This window comes from Bos indicus, chromosome 10, assembly GCF_029378745.1.
Source record: "Bos indicus isolate NIAB-ARS_2022 breed Sahiwal x Tharparkar chromosome 10, NIAB-ARS_B.indTharparkar_mat_pri_1.0, whole genome shotgun sequence".
Taxonomy (NCBI): domain Eukaryota; kingdom Metazoa; phylum Chordata; class Mammalia; order Artiodactyla; family Bovidae; genus Bos; species Bos indicus.
Window position 1 is genome coordinate 85,952,946 of NC_091769.1, and position 18,951 is coordinate 85,971,896.

Sequence of the window (18,951 nt, forward strand, 5' to 3'; positions counted from 1 at the left end):
GGACAGCCATCCGCCCCTCTCCCCGAGCAGCGGGTGCCGCGGCCCGCCCCGCTTCCGGTTGCTGCCGGGCCCGATATCCGGTGTCCGCCCGCCCTCGGCTCCGCCGCCGTGATGCTGTCCCGGTCCCGCTGCGCGTCCCGGGCGTTCAGCCGCTCGCTGTCCGCCTTCCAGAAGGTACGGTCCGACCGGGCCGGGACCCCCGGCGGGTGAGAAAGTCGCCGGCGGGCAGACAGGGGTGGGGTGGGGACGACAAGGGGCGTGGCGCGCCGGCCAGGCCGGGCACCAAGGGCACCGGGACGCGGAGGCCGCCGCCGCGGAGCTGGGCGGCCCGGAGCCGCTGTCGCCTCCGGGGCGTCTTGCGGAGCCTAGCGGCCGGGCGCCTTTCCCGCGGCCGCAGGCGCCGCGCCCCTGCCCGACCCCACCCTCAGTCCGCGCCGGCCGAGGAGCCGCCCAGAACCGCGCCCGCCCGGACACCAGACTCTATTAGAGCTCGGGGGCGGGGGGCGCCGCGGAAGCCCCCGACTGGATCCGGGGGCCTCTTTTCTAATCTGTTAAAAAGCCAGTGGGTTATCACTCCCGTGGGGGAAGGTTGAGATAGTCTGGCAGGCCCGGCGTCCCGCCCGCGTTGTTGCTGTAGCCTTTGCCTTTGGAAGGAGGCCCGAGGTTACCTGTCACCAGTCCCGGGGGCAGCTTTAAGTCTGTACTTGGAAAAGCTGTTTCCTCCCTCACTTTTCGTCTCGGGTGACCGACGTCTTCTTTCTCAACAGGGGAACTGCCCTCTAGTGAGACGTTCCCTGCCTGGTAAGTTCTGCCCTTTTGCCGTCCCCTAAAAATGCTCTCTCCTCCTCCTGGGCAGAGCCGCGTGTGAGGAAATCGGGTGCCTGTGTTTCTCCGCCTCGTGTTCAGAGAGAGAGAGAGAGGAGCGAAACAAAAGACGCTTTTTTTTTTTTTTTTTTTTAAATTATTGGTGTATTTGGCTGCACCAGGTCTTAGTTGAGGCACTTGGGAATCTAGTTCCCCGACCAGGGATGGAACGGGGATCGCCGCCCCCCCATCCTCGCCACCCGCCACCTACCCTCCACGCCCCGCATTGGTTGGAAGTGCCGAGTCCTAGCCACTGGAAGCCACCCCAAATGCTATTTAGTAACAGCTGTCGTTTGTTCATTTAGCACATAGTTACTCAGTATCTTCTCAGTGTCAGGCACCTGTGCTGCTAGGCACTCACAAGGGATACAGCAGTGAAGGGGGGGCGGGTGGGGGTGGGTTTCTCACCCTCCGGGAGCTTACAACCTAGTTAGGGAAAGACAATATGTAAATTGCTCAACAGATGGACTATCATGAATGCTGAAAAGGAAACAAATGAAGCTGGACACTGAAGCTGTGACCCAGAGGATGTGACAGGACAGGGGCCATCCAGATGAAGAGCAGGAGAAGGAAAGGGAATGACATGTATAAAGTCCTTGAGGAAGGAAAGCGCTCATCAGTATTTTGGAACTAGCATAAGAGGTGATTTGGCCAGAGCATTTTGGTTGAGGGAGAGAGTGGTATGAGATAGAAGATGGTAGAGAGATGAATGGAAAGAATTCAGGTTTTTATCCCAATAATTTTTTATATGCCTGGCATAAATATTCGTTGAATGAGTTGATTTTCTTATGGGCATTCTATGCGCCAAGTATTGTTTTGAGTGCTTTCTGTGCATTTTTTCAGTTACTCATCAAGAAACAGTAAAATAAATATTTTCTCTATTTTACAAATGTATGACTCAAGGCTAAGAGAGGTTAAGTGCCTTGACCAAGGTCACTCTGCCAACTATTGGTCAAGCCGGGTCTGCTCCTCAGCCTGAACTCCTACCCCATCATATTATCATTTACTCATGCTGCTGCTGCTGCCAACTCGCTTCAGTCGTGTCCAACTCTTAGTGACCCCATGGACTGCAGCCTACCAGGCTCCTGCATCCATGGGATTTTCCAGGCAAGAGTTCTGGAGTAGGGTGCCATTGCCTTCTCCAATCATTTACTCATAATGAATAGATTATTTGTTGAATTCTTACTACATAGCCAGACAGTATGCTAGGTGGCAGGGATAGAGGTGGTCTCTACCCTCCAGGAGGGTACATAAGTACCCTTAATTACATAAGTACATAATTACATTGTGATTACTGTGAAAGAGAAGTAGGGGGTGGGATGATATAGCCAGGCTTGGGAGGGTGGAGAGTGAGGTGGCACCATCAGTAAAGGCTTCCCCAGAGAAGTGACATTTATGCCAAGTCTTGGAGAATATATAGGAGTTGGCCAAGAGAACGATATTCTAGGCAAAGGGAATGGCTTATGCAAAGTTTTCAGACAGGAAGAGACATGACCAGTCATAGAAATGGAAAAGAAGCTTGTCTGGAAGGGCTGGACAGGAATGTGTAAAGTTTTTGGACTTTATCCTTACAGTCATGAGATCATAAGAACCTAGCACAGTGTTAGCTCATAGGGGACTCTCAGTAATAAACTCTTTACCTTGAAATTTTGAAAAATGTCAGTAAACATTTTCTCCATTTTATAGACTGGCAGGACAATGAGAAGAGCCTTGTTCTTGCTTTTTGTGCTGTGGTTCAGGGCTTCTCCTTGGGCTAGTCACTTAACCTCCAAAAGCCCTCCTTATATATGAAATGAGAATAATGGCAATGGTCATTCCACATCAGGGAGTGTTAGATGAAAATCAAAATGAGGTCATTATGTGAAAGCTTTTTATAAATTCTAAAGCACTGTATAAATGAAACTTGCTGTAGGATAAACTCTAAAGTGGAATTAGAGTTCCAAAAATCAGTATGGGCTGCTTGCTTGCTGCAAGCTCATATACATGCTGTGTTTGGGATTTGTACTATAGTTGTTGGCTATTGGACATAAAGAGGTGACTTACGTGACTGAAACCTTGAGGATGTTTGTGGGAAGCTGGGACAAGAGAGAATTGTCTTCCAGTTGGTATTTCCTGTGCCCATGGTTCAGCAAGAGTTGTTTTTGATCTGAAAAAACAAGACACATGAAAGAATATAATCAGGTGAAGCAGATAGAGTAATTAGTTGTCTGTTGCAGCAGTGCGGTTATTTGTAATAAGGACAATTGGTAGAGCAGAAAGAGGCTCTCACCTTGTTAAGTGTGACCAGAATGGAAGGTCTCAGCAAGAGTGGGAAGGCAATAAACGGAAAGGAGGTGTAATAGTTTGCTTGAGCAAGCTGAAGACCTAGGGCCTGAAGTAGCCTAGTCTTTGCTGTTGGGATTCAGGCAACAAGACTTCCAGCTCAGTGCATTTTAAGTAACCAGGGAAACAAACTCTGGCCAAACGTTCCACTGCTTCACCAGGCTGTGTGGAGTCACAGGATAAGCTATCATGTGTCTCCTTCAGGCTTCAATTGTATTTGAAAACTTGGGAAGTAGAGGCATTCTATCATGAAAACATACAGGGATAATGAAAGTTTATGAATTTCGAGATAAATAAGATTATAGAATTCTCCCCTTTCTTCTTCAAACCCATTCCCTGCAGTCTCACATACCCGTTATTCTCTGCCATTACGATTACTATGGTGGAAAAGTTTAAGAGACAGGACTCTGTGTGATACAGATTATATTATTGCCTGCTGTTGATCCTGCTCTCTCTGAGTTAGGGGGTGCACAACTTCTTCTCCATTCCCAGCAGGTATCCTGTATGAGATAAAGAGTTGTTGGTTAAGAGTTGTTTTGTTTCTTGCAGGGATCTCCTTATGTCAGGGACCAGGTTACCCTGACAGCAGGAAGACTGTGTAAGTATCACTGGGGAGCACAGATATGTGGACCCGGGGTATTGACACCAGTTTGACCATCTGCTTTCTTTCCTGTCTTTCAAGCCTAGTAATCAAGCTGGTTATATTGAGTCCCTCGACCTGACCTTGATGTTAATTTATGATATGAGCCTGAGCTTCAGCCCCATGTGAAGTATTGGACCAGGAGTGTGTCAGGACCAGGTGTTCAGATTATAGTGAAAGTGGAGCTGGAATCCTCTTTTTATGGAAATTGATAGAAGGGTGCTCCTAAATATTCTGGTTGGATACAAGTGAAGCTGAAGGACTGGAGGTTATGTTTATTGTGGAGGTTAAGAGCATCCTTTTGGTTGCATAGTTACGCATTTTAGAAACAGTAAAAGCAAGAGACTAGTCATTTAAGTCCTGGGACTTTGACTAGTGTAGAGGGAATGAATGCTACTGTTACATAATGCAAATTTTGGAGAGAGGCCACCCATGTGTGTTTCAGATTAACTTCTGCTTATGAATGTTGCTTAATGCTTCTTTGCTTCCAAATATTTTCAGGGTGGTTGTAAGAGGACGCTCTTTAGTTTCCTGTTGAGCAGCCATCAAGCTATTTTTCTCTATAGGTGGAATCTTCAAAATGAAGGGTCAGCAGATTGCTCCTTCTTCACTGTGTATTACAGTGTCAATTTGGCATTCATAAGTCTTTGAACTGTGTGTACCTTTTGATCTAGCAATCCCATTTCTAGGAATCTGTACTGAACTCCTGGTGTACCTGTGTTTCTCAGAATGGTCAAACAGCAATGGGTTGGTTAGGCTATGCTGTGTTATATGTTCATTCTATAAGTGGGAAAAAGCAGGTTATAAAATTATTCCTTTTGTATTGTATGGTATAGTCCCATTGTAAATGTTCTTTTTGGTCTTTCTAAGTTTACTATTGTTAACATCTAATACTTTTGAAAATTAAAAATTATTTAGGGAGTGTCAAACTGTGTTTCTCATCTATAGTTTAAATGAAAATTAGAGCGACCACAAATCCTATGCAATAAATAAAACAAATAACTATTTGAAAGTAAATTATTTTAAAAACCCCTAAACTTTGAATGATGAGGATCACAGATTAGGGTATTACTCTAATCTAGTAACTGTTTTTGTATTGTATTTTGTCTTTTTTCTGTGAATAAGGTACCTGTTTTACTAAAAATCTTTTATTGTAAAACTATGTTTGGTTTTATGCTTTTATTTAATAGGTTACACATTTACATGGTTGAAAAGTAAAAAGAGTGTGCATGAGAAGATTTTATCCTGTTCTCCTGTGCTACTACATTCCTATTCCCAGAGATAGCTGATGTGCCAGGTTCTGGGTGTCCTCAGAGAGCAGTCTCTGCATTGACACATTACCCGTTAGTTCTTGCCCATGAACGTGTATCCATACATGGTTGGAAACTTTTATGCAGGACACTTTGTGTTCTGTATTTTTTTTAATAACACATTTTCCCTTGATTTTACACAGAACTTAAAAATACCAAAGGCAACTTAAATCTGTTTCACTTTTTATTGTAAAGGTGCTAGTTGTAGAATATTCAGACAGTCCTGAAGTCCAAATCACTCTTCCAAAATGTGTGTATGTGACAGATAACCACAGATAGCATATATATCAACGTTTTCCCATCTCCAGTGGTAACCACTGTTCATGGCTTTATGCATACAAAGTCATATCATTCTCCAGGTTACATTATTTCAAGTTAGTGCCATATCAGAGAATACCTTGCTCTTTTGCGGTTCCTCTTGAATGAGTCCAGAGTGGACTGATGTGCTGCTTTCTGGCAGGAGAACAGGAGATTATGAGGTTTTCAGTGGGGTTTGTTTGTTTGTTTTGTTTTGTTTATTTTGCATATAACACCTTGTTTTACTTTCATCTTGCTGTCTTATCTAAATCTATAATCACATAAACAGAAATTCTGTTTTAAAGTGGCAAGTGGCAAGTACCCTGAGGGCACACAGTTTTATCTTACATGGATTTAGTTAAGAAAAAACCTAATCAGGAAGCTGAGTCCTTTTGTGATTATGCAAAGGACCAAGACGCTGTCTTTTTCTTCAAAGATGCAAATGTAAGTCTGTTCTGGAAGAGCTGGCATTTCACTGCAGCACATTTCACTCACCCAAGGGCCTCACTGCTTGAGGCACCCAAGTAATCCAGGCTTTACTCTAGACCTGCTGAGTCAGGGTCTCTGGGAATGGGGCCTAGACAGGTATGCTTTGAAAAAGTTCCCCAGGTAACAGTGATGGCCACTCCTAGTCAAGAATCACTGGTTTAAAGGGAAGGTGAAAGAATCTAAAAAAGAGTGGATATTTGTATAACTAACTCACTTTGCTATACAGCAGAAACTAACACAACATTGTAAATCAACTGTACTCTAATAAAAATTAATTAAAAATAAAGGGAAGGTGATTCTCATGCCTTATCTAGACTAAAATGTGAGTGATTCACCTGTTAAAGGAGTTTACTTTTATGTTTGTTTTGTAGCATTAACAGCAGTAATATCTTCAGCGTTCGCTTCTTTAGAACTACAGCTGTGTGCAGTAAGTACCTTCAGCACCCTGCATTCTTGGGAATGGAATTTTAATGAGAAGAATAGCAATTGACTGAATTTAATGGCAGAAAAAAAAGGAGAAATATGGACTGCGTGATTTCCCCCCCTCCCCTTTTTTCCTAGAGGATGATGTGATTACAGTCAAAACCCCAGCATTTGCAGAATCTGTCACAGAGGGGGATGTCAGGTGGGAGAAAGGTAAGATTTACTGCCTTCTCACTTGTTAAGTTTAAATACTTTTGAAAAGTCCCCTTTACTCCCCTTACCTCCATGATAATCAGTGGAACCTATGGCTCCACTCTTCTTTACATGCAGTGTACTTTCCCCTGGCTTGTAGGAAAGGGGTCCTGTAACACCTGCCAAAGGGGATTTTGTGGCTAGTTTTCTTGTTACCCACTGCTCACCCCTAACAGGTAGCCTTTGACTGTCTTTTCAGCTGTTGGAGACACAGTTGCAGAAGATGAAGTGGTTTGTGAGATTGAAACTGACAAGGTAGGCTTGCCCTATTGGTGCCATCTTTCATGGTCTCCCCTTGGTGTTTTAACCTAATGAAAGGAACAGGGACTTAGTTGTTGTTTGAAGATAATTGTTAGCTGCCTCAGTAAAATTGTTGGAATAGCTCAGTAAAAAGAAAAAAAAAAGCATTTAACCTTTAATTTTAGATTGTTCTAGGTGTATGTACTATGTACTTTAGTAGCTTTAGTTTTGTAGCTTTTGTGTGTGTATACATGAACTGTTTCCAGTTGTTTTTTATGTATCACTTGGCAACACACTAACTGAATCTTGCTTTAATGTTTCTGAGAAAGGACAGACAAGGTGCATCTTCACAGTAGCATTGATTACTCTTACTCTGAAAGTGTGGCCTTGATGTTTATGCAGGGTCTTGTGTATCTGTGTTGCAACTCTTGTGACTCATTTGCGATTCTGTACAATTAATTTTCTAATGCTGAGTAAACATTTGGACTCTTTCTCCATCTGTCTTCCTTGTGAAGACCTCTGTGCAGGTTCCGTCACCAGCAAATGGCGTGATTGAAGCTCTTTTGGTACCTGATGGGGGAAAAGTAGAAGGAGGCACTCCTCTTTTCACACTCAGGAAAACTGGCGGTAAAGAAGTTCTCCTGGTTGTCAAGGTCTCCAGTGTTCCCCCTTGGAATTGGGGCTGAGCATAATATACTAATTCTTGATACATCAAATACCATTTTGCATTCCCTCTGCCTTTAGTGAGGCAGTAAGAGGAGAGAGATATATGTATAGTGTGAACTTTAAATGTCAAGTTTTAGAAGAAAAGGGTATTAAGAAAAGAAACCTCACAGTAGTGTTCTTTTTGGTGCTGGACCTTTTCTTAAATAGGAAGGAAGAAGATTCTAGAGAGAGTGTTTTTTTTCCTGTCCCCTTCCCTGACCCTGGCAGCAGAGTCACATGGGGGCTTTAAAAATAACACGAATGTCCAGATTCTGAGGCCAAGGGATTCTAATATATTAAATCTGGGGTTTTCAGATCCTGGTTATCTATCATAGTTTTTGTTATTGTCTTTAACACTCTCCAAGTGATTCTGATACACAGCCAGGGCTGGCAGCCACTGTTCTAAAGTGAGAAGAAACAGTGTTTCATCATGTCTATTAGGGAGAATTTTGGAGTAGTTTTTTCACATCTGTTCTGTCACAACGTTTTTTAGGGAGGGTTGAATTTTTCTTGGGAAGAAATAAGGAAATGAATTTATATTGGATCTTATAGTCAGTGTATTAGAGATTAGGGAAGAAAACTTTTGATTCTTAGTTAAATGCTGTAACTACTAAAGTCTATTCATGGTTAAGATAGTTAAGCAGAAAGATTGTAGATGGCCTCATTAAGTTTGATCAGGTTAAGATCAGAAGCCCAGAATGGAAAGAACATACACTTGTGTACACTTCTACACAAGTAGAAGACTAGGGAATAAGATTGATTCTTCTAGTTGGAGAATTTCATCTTCTGACCATTCCTTAAGAGGGTGTTCTTCTGATTTAAATATAAACCCAGATGGTGATATTCAAATGGGTAAAATAAAAAAATATTTAAAGTTGTGAATTTCATTGCTTGACCACCTCATTGGTTTCTGAGAGTTATTCTAGATAAAATGCTTTGAACTCTTAAGTCTAAATGTGTCCTTGATTATTTAAGTGTTTATTTTTTAATAGTTAAGAGTTTTTCCACATGTGATGTTAAAATAGGAGACATAGGAGACAATCAGTATTACTGTACCTGGAAAGTTGTTACTTTTATGTGTGTGTTTCAACATCTTAAATTGCTGGGGTTTTTTTGCTTTGAAGTCTATTACCATTGACTTAGGTGCTTTGAAAGTACTGGCTGAATTTGATGACTAATAGACATTTATGCAATCAGGAAGGCAGCTGAATTCAGCCAGTTATCTTATGTAGGATGTTTAGGAGTCCTGGGGAAAGAACAGTGCCTTAAGTCACTCTGTGTATCTCATAGCCTTACGCGTATAGAAGGTACTCAGGAAGCATTTGTTAACTGATGAGAAAGAGAGCTTTTGCTGCTAAATTCTACTTAGTATCTGCAGTTTGGTTGCTTTCCATTCCACATAGTGCCAATGGCATCTATTTTTCTTGTTTTCCAGCTGCTCCTGCTAAGGCCAAGCCAGCTGCAGCCCCTGCTGCCGCAGCCCCAAAAGCAGAACCCACAGTGTCTGCTGTTCCTCCTCCCCCTGCAGCACCTATACCCACCCAGATGCCACCTGTGCCCTCGCCCTCACAGCCGCTCACTAGCAAACCAGGTAAGCCTCTGCCTCCCATGTGTCTTTCTACGGGAGACCATCTCATCTAATGCCACATTCCCTCAGAGGGCAAAGTCAGACTAATTATGGCTCTGGACAGGTTTCATTGGCTGCATTGTAAAAGAAACTTTAGACTTTGTATCAGAAGACCTGAGTTTGCATCTCAGCTTTCTGTGTATAGCTGTGTGACCTTAGACTAGTTATTTAACTTCTCTGACCAGATTGTTTATTTGTGAAGTAGGAGTGATACTGATGTATCTCAGCATACCTTGACACGTAAGTGACAAGTGCAGTGTGAAAGCATGGGCATATACTCGAGTAAATGTTTCTCATTGTCTGATGCAGTGCACCTGCTCTCATTTACAGTGTCTGCTGTAAAACCCACCGCTGCCCCTCCAAGAGCTGAGGCAGGAGCTGGTGTAGGTCTGCGTTCAGAACATCGGGTAAGCCTCTAAGGACCACTTCCAAGAAAGAAGCCGAGGAGCAGTGTTGAGATTAATAAAATATGGGTATGCTCTGCCTGCCTTTGAGTGGCCGGCAGCTGATTCCCTTGGCCTGGCAAGGAAATTCATTTTAGGAAATGACTTGTTCATTCACGTGACCGTCAAATGAAAAGACTGGAACTGGAGGTCTTCTGAACACTTGTCCACTGGTTTTTTCCCTCTCTCGTGCTACCACTGAAGTGCTGTGGGTGAGAAAGGTGCATACAGGGGATGGTAGCCTGGTAACGCGTCTCCTCCCTCCCACACTTCAGAGAGGTGGTTTAGCGAGCTCTATTCCTGTTCTTCCGGGATGCTTAGCTGAGGGCTGCCCAGTGGCAGTCAGGGGCAGACATAAAACCTCAAGGAAGTATGGTCAAGAGTGTGGGTTCCTCTGCCTGAGAATACCTCATAAAAATACGATAGCCTGAAAAATGTGTTGCTTCTGAGTTTCCATTCCACAAGTAGCTATTCTCATGCAAGTCTTTATCACCAGAAATTGCCTTGTCTATAATGACTCTTGGGCTGGCTAGCCCTACACCACACACTCTTCCTTTCCATAAATTGGTTTTGGTTTATAAACCAAACCATTTCCTGGGCCTCTATTCTTCATCAGACTTCAGGGCACATCAGAGTGAGTAGTTTTTAATCTGTATTTCCTTGTTTTTGCTCAGAGGAGCAAGCCACCACAGGAAAGAGGAAGCCTGGATCTCTTTCTGTATTTAGATACTACAGTCCTTAATTATCCCCTCCCAGCAAGCCCAGTGCTCCTGCAGACTAAGTGGGAGGGCTAGGCCCAAAGACACCAGGTTGGCAATACTTGTCGCACTCTCCCTTTCAGGAGAAGATGAACAGGATGCGGCAACGCATCGCCCAGCGTCTGAAGGAGGCTCAGAACACCTGCGCGATGCTCACCACTTTCAATGAGATTGACATGAGGTGAGAGCTCTAGTCCTCCTCCTCCCTGTGCTCTTTTTCTTGTAAAATACTTGAACTTGCCCAAAACTAACTTAACAGGAAAGAAGTACTTCTTTGCACTGTTTCTTGACTTACACAGAGTGACCCACTGGTTTCATTCTCTGATTGACTTTCCTAATACTATGCCTGCCTCCTCTGTGACTTAAAAAACTTAGCCTTGTAGATTTATACCTGAATCTTGTGATTTCTGATAAACGAGGCTGGTAATAGTCTTAAACTCTAATGATCACTGTTAACAAGTAGAGAGAGGGGAGTCAGGCCAACAAGGCTCCCATTCAGGATGGAGAATCATTTGACAGCATGCCCAGAGTCAGGGGGCCATATCCTGCTTCCTTCTCACTGTGACTGCTCCTTATGTGTGTTCCTAAGCGACTCAGGATTGAGTGGGTAGAAAGGCACAGGCTTTTCATATCTTTCACCTTTTCCAACTTCGATAATGAAATGGGAAGCAAGTTTTGCTTTTAAAGACAGAAACCTCAGAATATTAACCAAAGGTGCTGATTCAGTAAGCCCATTTCTATAGTAAGATAATTGTTGACTCACTTTTCTTCTGCAAGACTTTGTTTACAGGTATAGGGAAGAGATTGTAGTTAAAGTCAACAGACGGTTTTTGAGTGCTTACTGTGCACAATATATTACACTATATTTTGGTGGAATGCAAAGATGAGTGATAAAGAACGCTTAGCCTGGAGCTACCATCTTGTTCGATAAATGCAAAGTAAAATCTAGAAAAACAAGTATCAGAAAAATACAAAAAGTGTGAGGTGGAGGAGAGAATGAGATTGTTTGTTTTTGAGGTGGAGGTAGGAGTCAGAAAAGGATTCCTGGAGAAAAAGATCTTTAAGGGGCCTTAACGATTCACATTTTGATGTAATGGAGGAAGGTCATTCCAGAAGATGTTAACAGTATGGACCTGGCACAGATAGGAAAGTACAGGACACATCTGAGAAACAATCACTGTGAGGAAGATGTGTAGGAAAGAATGGTAAAGAAAGTTGCATCCATATTTCAGAATGTTTTAAGGGCCAGGTTAAGAGTTCATATCTAATACAGGAAGTAAAGTCATCAAGTCTTTAGGTCATCTCTTTGCTTCTTTTTATCCCAAGTGCTTAGTCTGCTAATCTGCATTTCACTAGGGTAAATGGTTTCCTTTGGAAAGGGTCTGAAAAATGTAGAGAGGGAGATGGTTTAGTGACAGCATGCTGTAGCATTGTTCACAGAGCAGGGTTCTGTGGTCCATTTCACTGGATGTCATCCATTCTATTGTGAAGCTTCCCCAAAAGACTAGATGTCATCCAAGCCAAAGATTTCTCTTGTATCCATAGGATGCAGGGAAGGACCTTGACTAATGAGTCACAAAGGCTGCAGCTTATGTTTCAGTGCATTAGGGCCAAATTGTACACAAATTGAATTGGATTTTGAAATTCTACCCAATTCCTTAAGACAAAACATGTAAATATTTGTGGCCTTGAAAGATGCAGTTGGCCCAACAGCTTTGATTGGAAAGTAAGTACAGTAGTTGGATCTCCTTTCAGCAGCTAATCGAGGTGTCACTTACTGATGGCCTGGGGTCCCTCTGCAGTCAGTAATCTGGTTTAGATTGAGTGCCCTTTGGGTCTTGTGCTGATCAGCTAACCCATAAGGGGCCTTTCTGAGACCTCCTCCTCTCCCCTGTTGTCCCAGCCTCTGCCTCCAAGGACAGAACTCTGAAATAGAAACTACTTAATGACCAGACAATAGCATTTGGGCAGTTTTGAGAGCAGAGATGTTTATCGCTTCTCTTTCCGTCTTCTGCAGCTCTTGTGTCTTGGGAACCAGTAATGTCTTTAGGGTGGTAATCCTAGCACTAAATGTAGTTAGACTCAGGAAAACAAACATTTTAAACCCAATCAGTCCCCCTAGGAAAACTTCCGTTTTAAAAAACAAGAGGTCTAAAGAGGGGAGTTAAAGTTATACCATCTTATCTTTCGTGCTAATGTCAGATTAAGCCATTATAGGGAGAAAGAGAAAACTGAGCATTTGGGCCTGAGATAAAGTTAAATTCAATTTCCATCATGCAACTGTCTTCCCATAAATACGGAGATTTCTGCAGCAAAATGATGGGAAAGCCATTTCCCACTAACTCCAGTATATGTGTTGTATGTTCGTGAAAAACCAGCCCCAAAAGAACAAAGACTGGTCACACTGCAGAGGTTTCCCAGTAGCCTTGCTGCTTATACTTTAAAAAGCTTAGGTCCACACATGTTTCTAATTACCAAGGAAACTATGTCCATTAAATTAATTTTAAGGGCAAGAACTGTGTATTAGCTATGTCTTGGTGTCTTGCATTGACCACCATGTGTGGTGGGTATTAGTGCCCATTTGAAGGAACCAAGCAGATGGAACTGCTCACTCTGGGGAGATCCATGAATATACTGACTTCCTCATGAGCTTAACACAACACTGGATTGTATCCATCCATAGGTAGTCAAGACTGCTTTTGCTCACATGAAACCTGTGCACCTGTGTGGTTTGGGGTTTTATTTGTTTTCATTTGTTAGGAATGTCACAAGGAAGTCATAATTAGGTTTGGTGGTATTTTGAAAATAAACAAGAAATATTTAATGAAAAAGTTCGTCGCTCAGTCATGTCCAACTCGTTGTGACCCCAAGGACTGTAGCTTGCCAATCTCCTCAGTCCATGGACTTCTCCAGGCAAGAATACTGAAGTGGGTTGCCATGCCCTTATCCAGGGGATCTTCTCAACCAGAGGATTGAACTTGGGTATCCTGAATTGCAGGCGGATTCTTTACCATCTGAACCACCAGGGAAGCCTGTTTAATAAAAAGAATGGTGCTTATTTTGTGGACTTTATGCTTTTAAGAAAAAAAACACCAAAACTATTTTCAGAGTAGATAGCTCATGAATTCAGTGTAGCTAGAAGTCACTTTCTTGTCCAGGGTGAAGCTGTTGATGTGCTGTATGAACTCATTCATTTTGTCTGTCACATAATCTCTGACTTCTGGAGCATTAAAATGTCCTTACATAGAGTGGATCTGATTCCCTTGGATCTAGGTTTTTAAAGGAATGAAGTAATTGTGTTAACCTCTAGTGGACTATTTCAAAACTTGAACTTAGATGGTCCAGAATAAGGGAAAACGTTACCCAGTTGTATGCCTGGAGTTAGAAACCAGTGTGAAAGTCAGAATTGAGGTGTCTTTTGTGGTCAGTTTGTTTTGTAATGTGTTCTTGCAGTAATATCCAGGAGATGCGGGCTCGGCACAAAGATGCTTTTCTGAAGAAACATAACCTCAAACTAGGCTTCATGTCAGCATTTGTGAAGGCCTCAGCCTTTGCCTTGCAGGAGCAGCCTGTGGTAAATGCAGGTGAGTTTGTGGTGGCCAGAATCAACAGAGGTCCTGGAGGTATGTGTATAAATACAGAAATTCTCCCCCACGCTCAAGACACAAAGACGATGGTCCTCCAACTGAGGCTTCTTATTTCAGATGTGTGAGAACTTGAGTACCTTTCTTAGGGATTTCTGGACTGACCTTCCTGAATGGGCATCAAGAGTGCTTCCTCCCCACCAGCTGGACAGAACAGGTTCCCTTCCCAGTGCAGAGCTTGGCAGCTGCTCTGGCGACAGGCAGTTCTGAGCCAGTCCATTTCTCCAAGTTTCTCATGTCAGTGTGGAAACTTCATGTTGTGGCTGGTGCCCACCCTCCCACAATGGGACCTGACTTCTATATTTGGCATAGCTCCAGGGTGACCTTTGATTTCTGGTCAGTGGACTTCATTGGAAGGCCTTGGGCTTGGCCCCTCTTTTGTGGGCTTGATGCTCATTTTCCTTCCTTTTTCCTCACCTACATCGTTGAAATGTTGACTTAACAAGCAGTTCTCTTCTCCACTGAGACAATTCTCTGTGTCCTTAGAAGATTAGAGGACATGGGTACTTTTGCAGCCGTCAGCGTGCAGGGTCCCGAAAGGTCTAGAAATAGAAGTCCTAACCCCTTCCGCCAAGTGGCGCACCCTCAGGTAGGGGAAGGCTTCGTTTCATCCAAATGTGAAACCTCTGCACTTCTTCCATTCTTAGGCGTCCTGATGACTCTCTCCATCTCTTCTGCCTGCCCATACATGTAGGCGTTTCTTAGAGTTCCCTTGGCCTCTTTCTCACTTTATTTGCTTTTCCGGGATGTCTTATCTACAAAACAACATAGAATTCCTATGGAAAAGATTCTCAAGCCTGTATTTTCTCATGAGCATCAGACCTAAATTCTTAGCTATTGATTTGCTCTCTCAGGCTAGCATATTAAAGACAGACTACACCACTTCCTACTGAGTCTTCTGGAAAGAGGCTTCCCTCGCTCCTTGTTGCGACTGAGCAGCAGAATGGGTGACATCCCCCCACTTCCACTTCCTTTACTAACTTGCTCTTTCTGGGGGGCACTTTTAAACCTGCCATTAGCTGAGGGAGGGCTGGAGTAGAGCTGGTGAACGAGAACTTGGGCACATACTTACCCTGTGTTAGCCCGTGTACCGATCCTTCTCAGGGCTGCCGAGGAGACGGATGCTCCTGTGCTTAGTCAGGACACTTGGGAGAAGTTAGGCTTGGTTGGCGCGGGAGTAAGAGGGGTGCTGGCTGCTACTTGTAATGCGGCGGTTTTTGTGCTGGCTGGTCAGTCCACACCGTACGAAGCCTCTCGGACTTTTACTCTATTAATGCAAATGTTGCCTCGCTAGCCTCGGCCTGGGGAGTTGTATGTAACGTGTGTCTTCTCTCTCATAGTGATTGACGATGCAACCAAAGAGGTGGTGTATAGGGATTATATTGACATCAGCGTTGCGGTGGCCACCCCTCGGGTATGTTGGAGCAAGAAGTGGGGAGCTCTGGTCTTTGACTCTTACCCATTTGAAGAAGCAGACCTCTTGAGAGACTTTTTTCTGTACTTTCGTTTTTCTAGAAGGGAGTTGTTTGAAGAATAAATCTGTTTTTGACCATACCACATTCTTCTATCTTTTGCAAGTCTAAATATTTTAGACTACGTTAATCACATTGAGTAAGATACTCTGGGGCGGGGAGACCTTTGGCTTGAATCAAGAGAGTTGTAACTATAATGGGTACTGTTAATTTACACCTGAAAAGAACTTTTTACTCTCATCAGGGTCTGGTTGTTCCCGTCATCAGGAATGTGGAAACAATGAATTATGCCGATATTGAGCGAACCATCAGTGAACTGGGAGAGAAGGTAAAATGGACGGGTGTATGTGAGCTGCAGGGCAGGTCATGGAAGAGAGCCTGGGAAGGCTGGGCCAGTGAGCGGTGCTCAGGGAGCTAGAGCCTCCCTTTGTTGTGAAAGGAGAACGTGGCCCCTGAGAACGGCAGTCACGTGCGAGAGCTGAAGTACGGCTCTGGTGGAGCTTATGGTGCTCTTGTGAGTGAAGATCTCATCTCATCCAGTTAAACCTGCTTGGAAAAGGAAAGGTCCCGGAGTCCTTTCCTCTGGCCTGTAACTAGTCACAGGCATCTATCTCAGTTAAAGCTAGAACTTGGACCGTTGATCTCAGATGTGAGCCTTCTGGACTTCCTTTAGGTGGAGGGAGCTGAGTTGACATTACCTTTCAATTGTAAAATCTGTTTTTAGGCCCGGAAGAATGAACTTGCCATTGAAGATATGGATGGTGGTACTTTTACCATCAGCAATGGAGGTGTTTTTGGCTCGCTCTTTGGAACACCCATCATCAACCCCCCTCAGTCTGCCATCCTGGGCATGCATGCCATCGTTGATAGGCCAGTGGTCATAGGAGGCAAGGTATGAACCATCACCATTAATGTCCCAGCAGCTACATGATGAGGTGAGGGAAGTCTTAACTAAATGCTCCTTAAAGATTTGCTATAATTTCAGGCATAAGTTGAATCTCTTCATTTCTAATTAATAGCTAAGGCATTGGTTCTCAAATTGTGTGTGGAACAGCAGCACCTGGGAACTTGTTGGAAATGCAAACTCTTGGCCCCTTCCCAGACCTAGTAAAGCAGAGAGTACAGATGGTTCTGAGGCACGTTAAGGTTTGAGCACCATGGAGCTGAGAAAGCTTGCTCCTTCATCTGGGACTAGTCAGCAGGCTTCGTTCTCTAGGGAGTGTGGGGGTGCCATCGAAGGCGTGGTCCTTGCCTCGGGAAGTGGAGGGCAGCAGTGCAGAGCCACTGCCAGCCTGCCCGCTTGTCGTGACGAGGCTCAGAGCTTTCCTGGGAATCAGGGAATGAGGCCAGAGGGTCTTGAGCTGGCCCCGCGAGCTATGCTGGTAGGAAAATGTTTTCTGGGACCCCTGTGTTTAGAACCTTTTGAAGTCCCTAACTCCTTGAACCCCAAAATTGTAGATATCTGCTGAAAATGCTCATATACCCAACCTTGCATAGAGTTTCAGAGAATTTGTGGACCCCAAGTTAAAAAAAATTATTATATCTTGAAAGAAAAAACTGCAGGTAGCCAAAATTGAAGAGGAACTTTTCCTTGTAGATGGCAGACAAGTGAGAGGGCAGAGCATGGTTTTTATTTAAAGACGGTTGTAAGGAGACTCCTGTTTTCTTGGGTTAAGCTTTTTGTTTTTGAGTATGTGAGTTTTGCACTCAGGGTCTGGCTTGGTCTTTGAACACATTGTATCTAGAACCAACAAAGCAAAGTAGGAAAGTCTCTGGACCTGGGGACTTACCTGTGGGCTGTGCTTAGTCATCTTCCCCCTTCATCAGGGCTTTCTCTGCACCACTGCAGACAAACCTGTTGACCTCTCTCCTCTGTAGGTGGAGGTGCGGCCCATGATGTACGTGGCCCTGACGTATGATCACCGGCTGATCGACGGCAGAGAGGCTGTGACTTTCCTCCGCAAAATTAAGGCAGCGGTAGAGGATCCCAGAGTCCTCCTACTGGACCTTTAGGAGGAAGCCTTGTGCCCTACACATCAACCATGCAGGAACTGAAAACCGGTCTTCTCCCTGTCCCCTCACAGGCCCCAGGTTAGCCTGGTGACAGGCACATGCTGTTGGCCTCAAGCAAGGAAACCAGGGCACTATGTAACCAGCAGTCGCAGGTCTCTCTTGGTGTTCTGCCAGGCTCTCTCCCTCTCTGCACCCTCTCCTACGCGCAAATATCTGATTTCCTTAGGCTTGAGGGAGAGAGAGAGCCTTAATGGATGCTCCTTATTATTCCTGCCTTTCCTCCCATTAGCCCTCCACAGAGATGATTTCGCTTTCTTCCTGTCCAGTACACTATAGGGAACCTGCCGGGGACCATGTGATTAAGTTTCTATCTTTTGAACGTCTGTTCTTCAGAGACGCCTAGGAGGGTGCTCTGCCTCCCAGGCTTGGAGCAGCCTCTGTCCTGGCTGTGCATGTCCTCACTCCATTCCACCCGTGTGGAGGTACCACAGGCCACGGGGTGCTGCTTTGCTTAAGTGGCACCTGCATTCTCAGCTGTCATTGTCTAAAAGCTGCCTCTTCTACCTCTTCCAGGAAGCACATGCTGGGGGATCTGGAGGGGCAGAGCTGGGGAGTAGGCAGCGTTGAGGTGGGAGAGGGCAGATTCTGAGGTCATGTGTTATTAACGAGATTGGAGCAGAGCCCAGGCCTGCCCTCATACTCTCCGTCATAACTCCACCACGAAGACCCATTTTGGCCCAAGCACACACAGCTGTGGTGGTGCTGACCTTTCCCAGCTGCTAGGAGCAGTTTATCCCATCTTGTCCTCACTTAGATGCTAGCACCTCTTGGTAGGGAGACAAGAGCGTGTCCCAACCTCGGGCTCACACGGCTCCTGGTAGAGACTGGCATGAAGGTGACTTCCTGTGGACTGGCTCGGATTGTCTTGAGCTTTTAAATTCCGTTGGTATAAACCTGTGGGCTGCAGAGGCGGTTCTGTTCCTTTCTGTGTCAGTGCCCTTCGGGAGTGGCGCCTCGGCTCTTCTTCCATAGAACACAGGTCTGGTGCAGGACGGATTGTGGTGGAAACCAGCCCAAGATGCTCGTACACAGTGGGGAAAAGGCCAGTGTCACCTCGGAGGTACTGCCTTGGGTCTGGGCACGACATTGGAATTCTTTGGAGCATGGTTAAATGCACACATCTTGTCAGGAGAGTTACTGGGCTTCATCACATTGTATCCAACTGTATCCAGGCCTGAGGCTGCTGACCCTTGACAACCAGGAGCCATTGACTTAGTGTGGAATGACCATTTGTATCTTGAGCGAAGAAGCAAGGCCTGGGGGTTGGGGGGGGAGGGGTGGGAGCCAGTACTGAGTGCCTGCAGCAGCTACTACGTCTTCACTATTCAGAACGTAACTAAAATATTTAAAAACTGATTTTAAATGCAAATTAAAGGGCAAATGTTCGCAAAC

General features: G+C 44.6%; 1 protein-coding gene across 1 annotated transcript; it reads left to right on the forward strand.

Annotated features, from left to right (window-relative positions):
• The first annotated feature begins 20 nt into the window (after nt 1-20).
• On the forward strand, nt 21-18,950 carry DLST (dihydrolipoamide S-succinyltransferase). Its single transcript, XM_070797881.1, has 15 exons — nt 21-174; nt 768-801; nt 3,736-3,784; nt 6,294-6,349; nt 6,484-6,558; nt 6,797-6,852; nt 7,353-7,464; nt 8,978-9,133; nt 9,500-9,576; nt 10,454-10,551; nt 13,824-13,954; nt 15,355-15,428; nt 15,731-15,814; nt 16,211-16,378; nt 17,365-18,950. Exons 1-15 carry the CDS (start codon nt 112-114, stop codon nt 17,497-17,499), a joined length of 1,368 nt encoding a protein of 455 aa, XP_070653982.1. The 5' UTR covers nt 21-111; the 3' UTR covers nt 17,500-18,950.
• The last annotated feature ends 1 nt before the right edge of the window (nt 18,951 follows it).

What these genes read in the sequence shown, in the direction of transcription:
- DLST (XM_070797881.1), top strand. Translation starts at nt 112, where the DNA reads ATGCTGTCCCGGTCCCGCTGCGCGTCCCGGGCGTTCAGCCGCTCGCTG. An exon ending in CACACTCAGGAAAACTGGCG is followed by an intron (nt 7,465 to 8,977) that starts GTAAAGAAGTTC and finishes CTTGTTTTCCAG; the next exon opens with CTGCTCCTGCTAAGGCCAAG. An exon ending in CAGTGGTCATAGGAGGCAAG is followed by an intron (nt 16,379 to 17,364) that starts GTATGAACCATC and finishes TCTCCTCTGTAG; the next exon opens with GTGGAGGTGCGGCCCATGAT.